This window comes from Cololabis saira, chromosome 21 (assembly GCF_033807715.1).
Source record: "Cololabis saira isolate AMF1-May2022 chromosome 21, fColSai1.1, whole genome shotgun sequence".
In the NCBI taxonomy this organism is placed as follows: domain Eukaryota; kingdom Metazoa; phylum Chordata; class Actinopteri; order Beloniformes; family Belonidae; genus Cololabis; species Cololabis saira.
This window is the reverse complement of record NC_084607.1, coordinates 37909086-37924658: the sequence shown is the minus strand read 5'-3', so window position 1 is coordinate 37924658 and position 15573 is coordinate 37909086. Positions and strand designations below refer to the sequence as shown.

General features: G+C 42.3%; 1 protein-coding gene across 1 annotated transcript in view; it reads left to right on the top strand.

Annotated features, from left to right (window-relative positions):
- The first annotated feature begins 2652 nt into the window (after positions 1-2652).
- The window catches only part of smg1 (SMG1 nonsense mediated mRNA decay associated PI3K related kinase), a 125340-nt gene continuing 112419 nt past the window's right edge, over positions 2653-15573 (top strand). The window contains exons 1-3 of the mRNA XM_061712520.1: positions 2653-2873; positions 7371-7516; positions 10076-10228. Of these exons, the coding sequence (XP_061568504.1) occupies positions 2794-2873; positions 7371-7516; positions 10076-10228 (379 nt within the window). The 5' untranslated portion in view covers positions 2653-2793. The remainder of the gene's footprint in view (positions 2874-7370; positions 7517-10075; positions 10229-15573) is intronic.

Genomic DNA, 15573 nt, shown 5'->3' with positions numbered 1-15573 from the left:
CCACACGCAGACCGAGAGGGCTGTGATTGGTTCGTTTGAAGCGAAGCATTTCCGGTTTCCGGTTTGAAGCAGTAGTGAACTTTTATATATATATATTTATATATATCACGTTTATATGTTACGTTTATATCACATCCAGCACCCGGACCATCAGCACTGCCCCCCCCCAGGGGTGGGGGGGAGCATCACATCCAGCACCCGGACCATCAGCACTGCCCCCCCCCAGGGGTGGGGGGAGCATCACATCCAGCACCCGGACCATCAGCACTGGCCCCCCCAGGAGTGCGTCCTCTCACCACTGCTCTTCTCCCTCTACACTAGCGACTGCACCTCATGGGACTCTTCTGTGAAGCTCCTGAAGTACGCGAACGACACCACCGTCATCGGCCTGACCCGGGAGGGGGACGAGTCCCCGATCCGGGAGGGGGACGAGTCCCTTATCCGGGAGGGGGACGAGTCCCCGATCCGGGAGGGGGACGAGTCCGCGTACAGACAGGAGGTGGAACAGCTGGTCCACTGGTGCAGTCGGAACCACCTGGAGCTGAACCCGCTCAAGACTGTGGAGATGACAGTGGACTTCAGAAAAAACCCACCGCCACTCCCCCCCCTCACCATCCTCAACAGCACCGTCTCCACCACAGACTCCTTCAGGTTCCTGGGGTCCACAATCTCCCGGGACCTGAAGTGGACCTGAGGTGGACCTGAAGTGGTCCACCCAAATCAACTCTGTCCGGAAGAAGGCTCAGCAAAGGTTGTACTTCCTACCTCAGCTCAGGAAGTTTAACCTCCACAGCAGCTGCTGATCACGTTCTACTCTCCATCATACAGTCTGTTCTCTGCACGTCCATCACTGTGGTTTGGATCAGCCACCAAACTAGACAGACACAGACTGCAACGGACAATCAGGTCTGCAGAGAGGATAATTGGGACTAACCTCCCATCTATCCAGGACCTGTACCGGTCCAGGACCAGGAAACAGGACCTGTACCGGTCCAGGACCAGGAAACGGGCAGGTAGCATCTCTGCTGACCCCTCACACCCAGGACACAGTCTGTTCCAACTCCTCCCCTCTGGAAGGCGCTACAGAGCTCTGTGCGCCAGAACCTCCAGACACAGTGACAGTTTCTTCCCGCAAGCGGTTCTTCTGATGAACTCCCACAACTAACTGTCTCAGAGTAACCAATCACGTGCAATAATAATCAGTTAGCACCTTCGGAAATAACCATGTCTGCCTCACTCTGCTGCACCTCTCACCTTTTGTATTTCTTTTGTATAATTGTTTGTATTTTTTGTATAATTTGTTTTGTAAAATTGTAAAATGGTAAAATTGTAAATAGGTTATTTTATTTTATTTTATTTTATTCAGAGCTGTCCTTTTTTCTTCTTCCCTACATCAAACTGCTGCACCTAGATGTTTATTCTGTACATTCTGTACATCTGTACATATGTCAAAAATACCACATTTGTTTATTTGTTTATTTGTTTATTTACTGCGAAATATATAGCCTATGTAGCCTATAAGCCCTGGCCTTGAAATAAAAATAAGGATTGAGATTTTAAAATTACTGATTTACAAGACACCTTATTATAATTATTATTTACTGATTTTGAAATTATTTATTTGTGCAACAAATGGGATAGCCTATAATCATTCAATTATTATGTATATGAATACAAGGCCAAATCAAGTGTCAAAAAATATTAACACTGTCACGTGATCTGAGATTAAAGTAAATTAAAATAATTATCAATGTAGATAACGTAGACTAAATCTGTAGGTTTGGGAAAAAGTATCTTGTTGGTTTCGGGAGAGCGCTTCTAAGCAAACGTTTTCTTGTGAAGAAAACTTCACAAGAAAGTGTGTGTGTGTGTGTGTGTATAATGTACATAGCCTGTGTACATAGCCTGTGTGTGTGTGTGTGTGTGTGTGTGTGTGTGTGTGTGTGTGTGTGTGTGTGTGTGTGTGTGTATAGTGTACTTAGTTGTATGTATAGTGTGTGTATATAATGTACATAGCCTGTTTGTGTGTGTAGTATAGTGTACATAGCCTGTGTGTGAGTAAAATGTTATTTTGTTGTCTGAAAATGGTTCAAATGTTATTTTATTGTCTGAAAAATGGTTCAAATATGTTATTTTGTTACTTGAAAATGTTTAAATATGTTTTGTTGATGAGAAAATATGTTTCTCTATTTTTCTTATTTTTGTGAGGGGGGATATATATTGTTTTTCGGCACTACCTTGTTCTCTATAGCTGATACAACATGAATTACAACTATGTGGGATCAATAAAAATACATTTTTGACATCTGAGAAAATTAAATATATTATATTTGGTGCTTAACTGTTTCCCAAGTATATTAGTGCGTGTTTGAATGAATAAATGAGACGTAAAACGTAAATTTCTTTGTAGAAAGGCGCTTTATGAAAATAAATCCATTTACTTGTATTAGTTTACAGCGCAGTCTTGCCTCATCCAATATGGCGGCGACGTTGACGTATCGCAGCAGCGCTCGATGGGGCGTCTACGCGGTACCGTTCCACAAGCCTAGGTGGCGGTACCGCTCCACAACTCCAGGTGGCGCTACCGCTCCACCAGCGACCGCTCCACCGCTGGACGACGTCAGGAGAAGAAGAGCCGACGTAGAGGTGAAGGAGACGTAAAGGAAGACGTAAAAAAGCTGCAACGACAAGTTGGCAATAGATTTGTGTGACTTGTGAAGCTTTTGGAGACTAAAGCCCAGAGAGAGAGTCAGGTTGTCGCTGCCAGAGGGTCATGCCGCGCTCTGAAAGGTAATGAGCCGCAAAGCCCCGGGGTCTCGGCTCAGCGGCTCAGCCCACAAACTGCGGCCACACTGGAACGACTGGCAGCCCAGGTGGGTGCTGGCGGGGCCGGGGAGCGGGCTGGCGGGGCCGGGGAGCGGGCCTGCGGGGCCGCGTACCGCTAATGATAAACTTGAGATCTCCCCAGTGAGTGAAAGCAGTGATTAGTGAAGTGATCGGCGAGTTCGGGTTCTAGTTGTAGCTGGAGCTCGTTAGCATCGCCATGCTAACGATGCTAGGCTAGCTTTCTACCGCACAGAACTTCCGGAAACCTGTTAAAACCCGTTAAAACCTGTCCCTGGATATTTGTCAGTATTTGTCTTTTATCAGTTCGGATGGACATTTAAATAAATGCTAAAGTCTGCACGACACTGACTGAATAGCAACATATTTGCGGTGAAATACCTGAAAGGCCTCATATTTACTATCTGGCATTAAATATTAACGGCTTATTAACTGAATAGTGTGTAATTAAGTATATTGAATAACTACATAAGATTATTATTTTTTTATTGAGAATTTTAGAGATTTGGAACAGTGTTTCCCAGCCCTGGTCCTCGTGGGCCATGTTTCCTGCTTCAACACACCGTGATACCAGTACCTGTGTGATACCAGTACCTGTGTGATACCAGTACCTGTGTGATACCAGTACCTGTGTGATACCAGTACCTGTGTGATACCAGTACCTGTGTGATACCAGTACCTGTGTGATACCAGTACCTGTGTGATACCAGTACCTGTGTGATACCAGTACCTGTGTGATACCAGTACCTGTGTGATACCAGTACCTGTGTGATACCAGTACCTGTGTGATACCAGTACCTGTGTGATACCAGTACCTGTGTGATACCAGTACCTGTGTCATCAACAGAGCTGTGCAGACCTTGGTGACAAGCTAATGAGGATCATTAATTAGAATCAGGTGTGTTGGTGCAGGGAAACATCTAAAACATGCAGGACAGGGGTCTACGAGGACCAGGATTGAGAAACACTGATCTAGAACACAGACATTCAGCCAAACATTTATACACAAAAACTTGTGCAATACAGTGTACAATATAAAATTATATACAGGACTGTCTCAGAAAATTAGAATATTGTGATAAAGTTCTTTATTTTCTGTAATGCAATTTAAAAAAGAAAAAAAAATTGCCCCTCGGGGATGAATAAAGTTTTCTGAATCTGAAAAATTTCATACATTCTGGATTAATTACAAATCAACTGAAATATTGCAAGCCTTTTATTATTTTAATATTGCTGATTGTGGTTTACAGTTTAAGATTAAAATTCCCAGAATATTCAAATTTTTTGAGATATGATATTTTAGTTTTCTTAAGCTGTAAACCATGGTCAGCAATATTAAAATAATAAAAGGCTTGCAATATTTCAGTTTTGTAAGGAATCCAGAATGTATGACGTTTTTGTAATTGCATTACAGAAAATCACAATATTCTAATTTTCTGAGACAGTCCTGTATGTCTAAACGAATAAAATAAAAATATCTATAAAATTAATTTAGCTTAATCAAGCAAGACAGAAACAAGTTCTCTATAATATAATAATGTGTGTTGGCTCTTTTGGTTTGACATAAGTTTAAGGGAGTCTATATTAAAATCTCCAAGAAAAATTACTACATAAGATGGTTCCTGTAAAATCATTTGTTACATCGACACAGGTTAACGTGTAAGAGACTGATAACATTCAGTTTCTTTTTGGTACACTATAGTGCCATGCATAATCATTAACGGTTTAATTCGGATGGACATTTAAATAAATGCTAAAGTCTGCACGACACTGACTGAATAGCGTCAGCTTATTTGCTGCTCGCAACATATCAGTGGTGAATTACCTGAAAGGCCTCATATTTACTATTTGGCATTTAATATTAACTGTATTAACTGAATAGTGTGTAATTAAATATATTGAATAACTACATAAGATGGTTCCTGTAAAATCATTAGTTACATCAACACAGGTTAACGTGTAAGAGACTGATCACATTCAGTTTCTTTTTGTATTTTATTTTTTCAAAGGAAAAGAACCAGGGACAGTGCATATAAATATTTTCATGTAAATATGCTAGATTATAGCCAGTGGCTAATTTGTATCTTTAGTCCCCGGGACAGGTTGATATAAAAGACACGCATACATTACATACAGTCCAAGAAATGATGACACACAGCAGTAAATACACTAATAAATACACAATAGAAGAAAATACAATAAAATACACTTAAGATATAAGATAAAACATACAATAAAATACATTAAGATGTAATATGAGTGCAGACTTGATTCTCTAGAAGCTTGTTCTTAAGTGTTTAATGAAGGAGGTGAGGATGGGTATGTCTCGTATGACATTTGGTCCTGTGTTCCATGTATGAGATGCTCTGTATGAAAAACCTAAAACCACTGAATAGTGTGTAATTAAATATATTGAATAACTACATAAGATGGTTCCTGTAAAATCATTAGTTACATCGACACAGGTTAACGTCTAAGATTGATCACATTCAGTTTCTTTTTGGTACACTATAGTGCCATGCATGATCATTAACGATTAATTTAATGGTATTCATTTGGCACAACTTAGAGGGACAAAGTAGGAGTTGCGTTCGCTGTCGATCTTCCCTTTTGAAGTGGAGATTCATATGAAAATGGTGCATTTGGATCAAAAATGTACCAGGTAGGTTTAGACCCCGTCCACACGTAGCCGGGTATTTTTAAAAACGAATATTTCCCTCCTCCGTTTATAAAAAAATTTGCATCCACACGTAACCGAAGATCTGCGTTTTCGACCACTTCATAAGCATTCTAACCTGTAGATCATCTGCACCTCCGCGGCTCTGCGGGCTCCGCGGCTCTGCGGGCTCCGCGGCTCTGCGGGCTCCGCGGCTCTGCGGGCTCCGCGGCTCTGCGGGCTCCGCGTCTCTGCGGGCTCCGCGGGCTCTGCGGAGCCGCGGGCCCTACACCGTAGGGTGCGCGTCGCCGCGTTCCCTACGGTGTAGGGTACGGCGGAGCCTCTGTGTCGGTGTAACGCAGTAAGTGGTGGTCAAGAGCAGAGACCATTTATTTAATAAATAGCTTGGAGAACAGATGCTGGATCATCTGTAGTAAACAAAAGGCGCACGTCAGAGCAGATTTGTTGTTGTTTTGGCGCATAATGTGACGTTCGAAAACGCAAATCTCTGGTTATGTGTGTCCACACGCATCTACATAAGCGGAGTTTTCAAAAATCTTCACTTTGCCCGGAGTTTTTTTAAACCTTCGTTTATTTGCCTTTTCGTGTGGATGACAGGTCCAAACGGAGGAAAATATCTCCGGTTTAGCAGATATCCGCAGATATCCGGCTACGTGTGGACGGGGTCTGAATTTCCCCTTATCCCTACACATCTTTGTGACAGTTTTGTTGCTTTCTTTTTTTCTATTGCCAAGCTCTAGATGACAAGCTCTGTGGTATTTTAAAGTTGTTCCACTGGTGTTGACAAAAACGAAACTCACAGAAATGGTGCTGGGATTATTTACTACTGGTTAATAATCCTGGACTTGTTTTAGGATTTATTGTACACTGTTTAATTAAGGTTAGAGTCCTACAATACAGACATAAAGTCAATTAGTTTTTCACTATTTACTATATGCAGTGGTCCTTATTGTTTTTATGCTTTTGTTTATTTGTTCTAAAGTAAAAAAAAAATGTACTAAACTAAAGTCTGACTTGTATATCAAACTGGGGTGAATTCATTTACTGCAGTTTACCTTCATAAACACTCCATTTTATCTTTGAAGCTGAAATGGTATAATATGACACATGACTATTGTTTTGTAATGAGAGTTGACTAAGTTGAGAAAAAAAACAGAAACAAGAGTTTCAGGTACATCCCCTTTACCCTGTTGTTACCTAGCAGTTGATGTGTGAAGCATTGTCTGTCGTTTTAAAATTTTCTGGAGTAATTTGTAAAGTTAATCCACTCTTAAGCTAGTGGTCTACTTGGTTTTGGTTTTATATTCTTATTTGCAGATATTGTAAGAGTAGACTAAAGTTATTAATGAATGCCATGTTAAAGAAAAGTGTCGTCTTTGCATTTTAATTAATGAAAGTGTTCATTTTTACAATTAAAAGGAACATAAGCAAATTCGATTAAATTCAGTCCAGTCATAAGGAAATCATTTTTCATTTCAACTCATTCCCTTTTTTTAAATCAGTTAAAAATCCAGCTATTGAAATTCAGTCTAATTACTTATAGCTGTACGCGTATAATGCCAGGCGTTTTGAAGGAAGCCAACAGATTTCATGAAATCTAATTTTGATCCGGTCATTGCCCTGCACATGTCATTCAGACAATGTCACTATTTGGTTAAAGCACCAGTTTCATAAAGTCGTCAGCAAAGTGATGACCAATGTGACTGGTAAATTTGGTGTTCATTATCATCCTGTCCAGGGTCACATGTGGCTCTATTCCAGCCGTCATCAGATCAGAAGCGGCTCGTAAATGTGAAAGGACATGGTAAATTTGTTCTTTTTTTCTTTTGTATTTTATCAATTTATACAGAGTTGACAGTGTATCATCCAACCAGGACGAAGTAAAGTCCAGAGATCTCGCTTCGGGACAATTGTACGACGTATTGCCCTCCAGGTGTCCTGAACAGCCAGTGCACAGTGATGCCTACACTGCTGCAGACGCACATCAGGATGAGGGTGAGATTTCAGAAACTGATTGTGATAACCCTTCCTGGTCAAGCTCATGTACCCCCACTGCTTATTGAAGGATTGCTGATTTGAATGAAAGACAACTGTCTTAGGGATTCGTGCATGTTGTATGTGATAGTGAATTATTGTATTGTTTATTTTAGAAAGTTATTAAAAATAATCTGGACAGATCTGTTGGTACCCCTAAAAAAAACACCATTCAATGCATTATAAATGTGTATCAACTTAACTGTTTAACCTTCAGCATCAAAGATATCCTCAGTATTTATTATTCATCCGATTTATGAGTCGGTAAATTTTCTCTCAGCTCTGTGTCATTGAAGTCATTGAACTTAGAGTATGTTAATAATAATAATGACTTGGATTTATATAGCGCCCTTCTAGGCACCCAGAGCGCTTTACAGAAATCATCATTCATTCACATTCTCACCGGTGGTGGTAAACTACGTTGTAGCCACAGCTGCCCTGGTGCAGACTGACGGAAGCGTGGCTGACATATCGCGCCTAACGGCCCCTCCGACCACCACCAACATTCATACACATTCAAACACATTCACACGGGGCAAGGTGGGTAAGGTGTCTTGCCCAAGGACACTACGACAGCAAACTGGGACAGAGCGGGATTCGAACCGCCGACCTTCCGATCATTGGACGACCCGCTCTACCACCTGAGCTACTGCCGCCCCATGTTCAATATCCGCGTCCTTACTAAGACACCAGATGTTTGCTTAAAGAAATTAACAACCCACAGTATTTAGTTTAAAGTGTGAACATATATTATGACATATTAGGCTGACTTAAAAAACAAAAACAACAACTTAATTGCTCCTTTAAAAACCATCAAGGTGTCAGGAGTACAGGTCAGGACTGATTTGACCTCATTAAAGTCATATCTATATACTTTCGTGTCACAAATGTTAATGTTTAGACATCTCTAAAGTACGGATATATGACTGCTTGTCTGACATTGAACTGTTTCAGCTTCATGAAGGGGAGGAGACCAAATAAATCGGGGTACGCTGAAGTCAACATGCTTTTGTCCAAGTTTGCTTCAGTGTCATTTACAGGGGTAACGGACTCCGAGTATGAGTAAGCTTTCTGACACCTACTCAACTGAACCCTCTTGCTCAGGGTTAAGTAACTTGGCTTTGTGAATCAGAAAACTGAGTTTCCCTGAGTTCAGGTTCACCATACTCAGGTTCGACATGACACGCCTGACCTGCGTAGGCATGACGGTCAGACTGCCATGATCATATCAATACTTCATTTACATATGGCTGTGGATTTGGATACACAGTGTGATGAATGAGAGGGGGAAAAAGAGTCTAACTCAAATGCTATTTCATGCCTTCAGCGTATCCAGTCAGCACAGTCAACACCACACCATATTCAGCAGTTTTCTGGGCCCTGAAATACCTACCCCAATGCAGGTCTTGTCTCAGCCATGTACACATTTCTGAAGCGCCTTGTTTCAGGGAGGTTCCTAGTCATGTAAACATCACAATGTTGAGACAATATAAACTTTCCCTAGAGCTCCAGTGAGGAAAACCTGCGTATCACATAGACTCGGTTGTGTTTTTAAGGGTGCCACAGTGAACCTTTTAATCTCAAGGGCACAATGAAGTCTCAAAAGTATCATCTTGGAGCAAAGTACACTGGTTGGCGTCTGGAAATAGATCCTCAGTTGCATCTTTGTACATAATAAGCCAAATAACACAACGAAAAGCTACAAGAATTATTTCATTTAGGAAAAAAAAAACACCTTTTTTTCATAGTACAGTAATCCCTTGCTACAACGTGGTTCACCTTTCAGGGTCTCGCTGCTTTACGGATTTGCATTGTGTTCTGCATTCTGATTGGCTAAACAGTGTCCCCCCTTCTTCACTTCCTTTGTGTCAATCACGTTACGGTTTAATATGTACGTAAAACAGCTTGCCAAATTTAAGTTTGAACATTTTCTCCCAAACCCATAATGTCGACAAAACGTCCTGCACCGATTTTTCCAATCACTCAGGTCATGGTGGGGCGGTGCCGATCTTGCAATTTGAAGCCTTGTATAATAACTGTAAAAAAATAAAGATTACTACTTCACGGATTTCACCTATCACGGGTTCTTTTTGGAACGTAACCCCCGCAATGAGGGATTACTTTATTTGTATCTGTATTTCTGTATACTGTATACCTTTTTGTATTTGAAGCACTGTTTAATTACTTTTTGGAAGTGTCATCTTGCTCTTGTGGCCTCCCATTCCTACTATCGGCAAGAACTCTGGACTCACATTCCAGTCGTCTTTTGTATGTTACTTTTTGGCACTCACCTTTGCAGAGTTAAACGCTGCAGTGCCCAGGGATGTCCCTCCGTAGCACTAGATTCCCCTGCTGGCCTGCTCCACCTGCTTCCTGTTTAATTGGGCGTGATTGTGATAGCTATTTGTACTTGCACTGTCATGTTGTTACATTTCAATAAATGGCCTTGTGTTTACTCAAAGGGTCACGGTGTGTCAGAAAAGCAGCATGAATAAGATTCCTCCTGTATGTCCTCTCCAGGTGGATATGAAGCTGATCCAGGTGTCTGTGATACTACATTTGGTTGGAAGTCGCTGGGGCAAGAGTTGAGGCCCAATGATGTGACGGCGGAATTGACAACATTTCAGCATGGAAATCGTGCTTTAGCTTCAAAGGAAATGAGGAAATCGCAAGGTAAGCACTGATGCTCTTGATTTAAAAAAAAAAAAACAACAAAACAAAAAACACATTTTCAAACCACAACACAGTGTGATGCTGTTGCACCACGTTTAGAATTGATGTCATGAAGTAACAAGATCTTAAGTTCTACTCTGAGAACACAATCATCACATCAAAAAGTACCTTTTTAATTATTTAGAAATCAAATGAATAAATCCCTAAATCAATTTAAGTTAAAACATCCATCTTACTGTTTATGTAGAGGAAAAGTGGCAATTGTGAATATATGGGAACATGTTACACGGCTGAGTTTAAGGTGCTTGACAGCCATGTTCCCACAAACGTACCCACGTGCAGCATCTTTTCTATGAAATGAATGATTTTACTTTTCTTTTCTTTCAACAATGTAAATATGACTATAAGCTCATTGAACGGCAGCCTGTCCTTCTGTATGGGCATATTGAATCATCATACTGATGATTAGTTTTACTTTGTTTTCATGTTTAAGGTTTGTGTAGGAGTATGAAAACGTCGAATTGCAAAACAAATATTGCTAGACAATTTAAAGTAGATTTAAGTTATTCGTTTGTTGCGGTACAGTATCCTAAATTATGTTTTATGTTTTGATCAAGCTCTGGGATGAAAGTTGTCTATGGCCAAAGATAGACAGACTGATAAGGTACTGTTGGTTTCTGAGCCTTTGGCCATATTTTTTATGGATTTAACGATTCAGTCTGTCATGACTATGTGGTGGTAAGAAATGAAGCCAGGCCTAACTTCATTATGTTCAAACGTTTGGGCAGACTTTATTTGCTACATTATTGCAGGAAAAAAGCTGCTGAGTGTGACAGTCAGTCTGGAATAATCTGTTTGCTCTTATTTTTTTTTCCCTCCTTGAGTTGAACAAATCTTTTTTTTTTTTGTTTTTACTTTATTTTTATTGAAGAAAAACACAGACATTACTTGACAACATCACAGAATATATATGAAGGCCTTAAAGACAGTAACAAAATGGGGCCAGTGAGGTCTAGAAAGTTGAATAAAACTGATAAATGAAAAATAATAAATAAATAAATGGACAGTTGAGACATTCCGCGTACCCCGGATTCTCCTCAGTTGGAAAGATACTTTGTGAGAATTTGGTATGGAGGATTTGGGCCTCCATTGGCAGGACAACAACATTTAATAATTTATTATTATTATTGTTATTATGGCCCCCCGCTGCCCCTCTGGTCCTGGGGGGCCACTTTCGTAGGGGCGGGTGCACCTGCCCGCGTCGGCGGCCGGGGCGGCTCTGTCTCTCCGGGCAGGCTGGCCCCCTGCCGGGTGAGGGTCGTTGGCCTGGGGGGTGACGGCCTCATGTCCGGCCCGGACTGGGTGGCCGGGGTTCGCCTGGGTCCCGGTCCGCTGCCGTGGGATCCCTGGCTGCCTCTTCCCGTGGTCGTGGGGGCCAAAGCTTTTGATTGTTTTTGCTCAATAAATTCTTTATCATCCCATTCTCTAACTTCATTATCTATGCAGGATTCTGAGTGGGCGGGGCTTAGATAATGAGGCTCTGTGCTGATTGGCTGCCTGAATTACGCGATACACCGCTACGAAAAAATGACGACGCTCCGGCCGGCGGAGTGAGTTGTGGGCGTTTGACGCATCGGAGGCCAACCTATGTAAATCGCATTTTCGTCACGTAACGAAAGGGAGCAGAATCTGATCGGCTCGTAGATCCACATCACTGGACGGCTCATCCGGGCGGCTGTACAGACTCTGCAGAATTTGGTTGCTTTCCTCCTTCTCTGAGTTGGCAGGCTGAGGGGAGACCACTTTATACTGTATATGTTAAAGCAAGAGAAAACCTGTTTTTCATAATAGGTCCCCTTAATTCCCATAACTTTAGCTATCTCATTCTTTACCCCCTTCCAAAAAGGCAATATCATTGATTGGGCAATCCCAAAATATATGTGAGTGGTCGCCAATCCCTCCACATTGTCTCCAGCAGTATATTGCCGCTGGGTTACTTGCAAATTTAGAGACCACAGACTGCGTCTTGAAGAACCTAGTTTTCATCTTCCGGCCAAACTCCTTCCACATGTTACTATTGATACCTTTGACATCTGATGCACATTGTTTTTTCCCACTCCCCATCTTCAATTCAAATATTTAACTCCAGCTCCCATTTGTTTTTAATATAGAAAGTGTTGTCTGATGTATCCCGTAGCAGATTTCTGTATATGTGGGAAACTTGCTTCTTACTAGGGCTGTCCCCGACGCAGGATTTAGCTGGTCCACTCAAGTCGGGGAGTTTAATGCAACGTGTCGACGCCTCGTTTTTTAAGTACTCCCCCCCCCCCCGTATCAATTTGGCTTTTTCCCCAAGTGCTGTTTAAACCATGTGAACATACAGTGCATGCAACAGTAATATGAACATTGTTTTAAGCATTTTAAATGAAATAAATCTATAAAGTACCACTTGAGAGACTTGCTGACATCAATCATTATTGATGATAAGAGACAATAATTAAACTCGTTGGTAACACAAAGGTCTGAGGTGCAGCTGGGTCTGTAATTGCGAAGTTCCCGAACCAGACGATTCACTATCCTCGCTGGCTGGCGTCCATGTCGACGGGTGGACCTGACAGAATGTTACCATAAATAAAATATTAGGCTAAAATTGATTTTTATTTCATTGATATTTAATAATAGGCAGCACGGTGGCTTAGTGGTTAGCACCGTTGCCTCACAGCAAGAAGGTCCCCGGTTCGACTCCCAGGCCCGGCAGGGGCCTTTCTGTGTGGAGTTTGCTTGTTCTCCCCGTGCTTGCGTGGGTTCTCTCCGGGTACTCCAGCTTCCTCCCACAGTCCAAAAACATGCTTAGTAAGTTAATTGATTATTCTAAATTGTACGTAGGTGTGAGCATGAGTGTGGTTGTGAGCATGGTTTGTGTGTTTATATGTGGCCCTGTGATGGACTGGTGACCTGTCCAGGGTGTAACTCCTGCCTCTCACCTGAAATGAGCTGAGATAGGCTCCAGCAGACCCCTGTGACCCCGAAAGGGATAAAGCGGGTATAGATGATGGATGGATGATATTTAATAGTCTACAACACAGCCTAATTTCTGAACCCCTGCCGTGCTTTTCACGGCAGGGGTGCTGAATACGGCACAACAATTTGCCTCTTCCACTAATATCTCTAACTCCAACTCGTCAAATTTCATTTTGCGCTTGTGACTTGTGACTGTGCTTTCCATCCAGACTCTCCATGGCGCAAAGTTTGCGCTCGCAAACCGTAAGACACGCAACACCTCATTTAAATACTGAGGTTTGCACCTGTTATCAATTGCGCACGCAATCTTAGTTGATCACCCGCAAAACACGCAACAACAGCACGCGCAAACTTTTTCAGTGCACACGCAATTTAGTACTCTTTATTTAGGATCTTAGTAAATCGGGCCCTTGGTCTCTTATTTTGCTATATGAATTTAGATATAAGCTTGTCCAGTATATTGAAGGCTGACGTTGGGATCCCCATTGGGAGAGACTGAAACAAAAACAAAATTCTGGGAAGTAGATTCATTTTAACAGCTTCTATTCTACCCAGGAGGGATAACTGTAGCACATCCCATCTTGCCAGTTTGTTTCTAAATATCCCAAATATTTTTTTATAATTCGCCTGGTTTAGCTGTGTTACCTGGGGGGTGAAAATTTGCTGTCAGACTGTCTATTTTACAATTTGCTCTGTTTGCAAGCCTACTTCTACCTTTTCTATACACAGTGGACCCAAATCGGATTCAAAATATAAAACAACACTTTAAAACAGTGCATGTTGGACTCCGGCAGGGCTGCCCTTTGTCACCGGTCCTGTTCATAATTTTTATGGACAGAATTTCTAGGCTCAGCCAGGGGTCAGAGGGGATCCGGTTTGGGAACCTCAGGATTTCATCTCTGCTTTTTGCAGATGATGTTGTCCTGTTGGCTTCATCAGACCGGGACCTTCAGCATGTGCTGGGGCGGCTTGAGGCCGAGTGCGACGCGGCAGGGATGAGAATCAGCACCTCCAAAACCGAGGCCATGGTTCTCCACCGGGAAAGGGTGGCGTGCCATCTCCGGGTGGGTGGAGAAGTCCTGCCTCAGGTGGAGGAGTTCAAGTATCTCGGGATCTTGTTCACGAGTGAGGGAACGATGGAGCGTGAGATTGACAGACGGATCGGTGCAGCGTCTGCAGTTATGCGGTCGATGTACCGGACCGTCGTGGTGAAGAAGGAGCTGAGTCGAAAGGCGAAGCTCTCGATTTACCGGTCAATCTACGCCCCTACCCTCACCTATGGTCATGAACTTTGGGTAGTGACCGAAAGGACGAGATCACGGATACAAGCGGCCGAGATGAGTTTCCTCCGCAGGGTGGCTGGATGCTCCCTTAGAGATGAGTTTCCTCCGCAGGGTGGCTGGACGCTCCCTTAGAGATGAGTTTCCTCCCCAGGGCGGCTGGACGCTCCCTTAGAGATAGGGTGAGGAGTTCGGTCACCCGGGAGGAGCTCGGAGTCGAGCCAAATTCTGCAGTGTCTGTACAGCCGCCCGGATGAGCCGTCCAGTGTGATGTGGATCTACGAGCCAATAAGATTCTGCTCCCTTCGCCAAAATGCGATTTACATCGGTTGGCCTCCGATGCGTGAAAACACGCCCACAACTAACTCCGCCGGCCGGAGCTTCAGCTATTTTTTCGTAGCGGTGTATCGCGTCATTCAGGCAGCCAATCAGCACAGAGCCTCATTATCATAGCCCCGCCCACTCAGAATACTGCATAGATAATGAGGTTAGAGAATGGGAAGATAAAGACATGGTTTAGAGGCTGAATTTCTAATGTATTTAGCAATAACAATCAAAAGCTTGTTTTGAAGACATGCAAGGCCTGTTTAAAATAGGTATTAGATGCCATAATAGGTCTCCTTTTAAATTACAGAGAAAATAGACCTTCACTAAGTGTTTTTTAAAAATGGCTCCTGTGTTCACTTCAACATTTGTGCTTCTGTATTTTCTTTAATGGCAGAAATGACAGATGAGGAGGAGCTGGATCAAAACAGAGTTTAAGACAAGAAGAAGCAGAATCGCAAAGTTATATGAACCTTTTCACGCATCAAAGTTAAAGCAATAAATGGAAAAAAAACAGTGACTGACCCATGCTATGCAAAGACTTCTTCATGCTATGACTTTGTAAACGTGAGAAATGCTACAAAAAACAACCAAATTGTGATCAGAAGTCCCATTATATACGTAAAAATGATGGGGATCAGAATTAGTTCTTTTTGGTTGTGGTTCATACATATAAATATGCTGTATGTAAGGCCAAAAACCATTTGGAAGTATATTCAC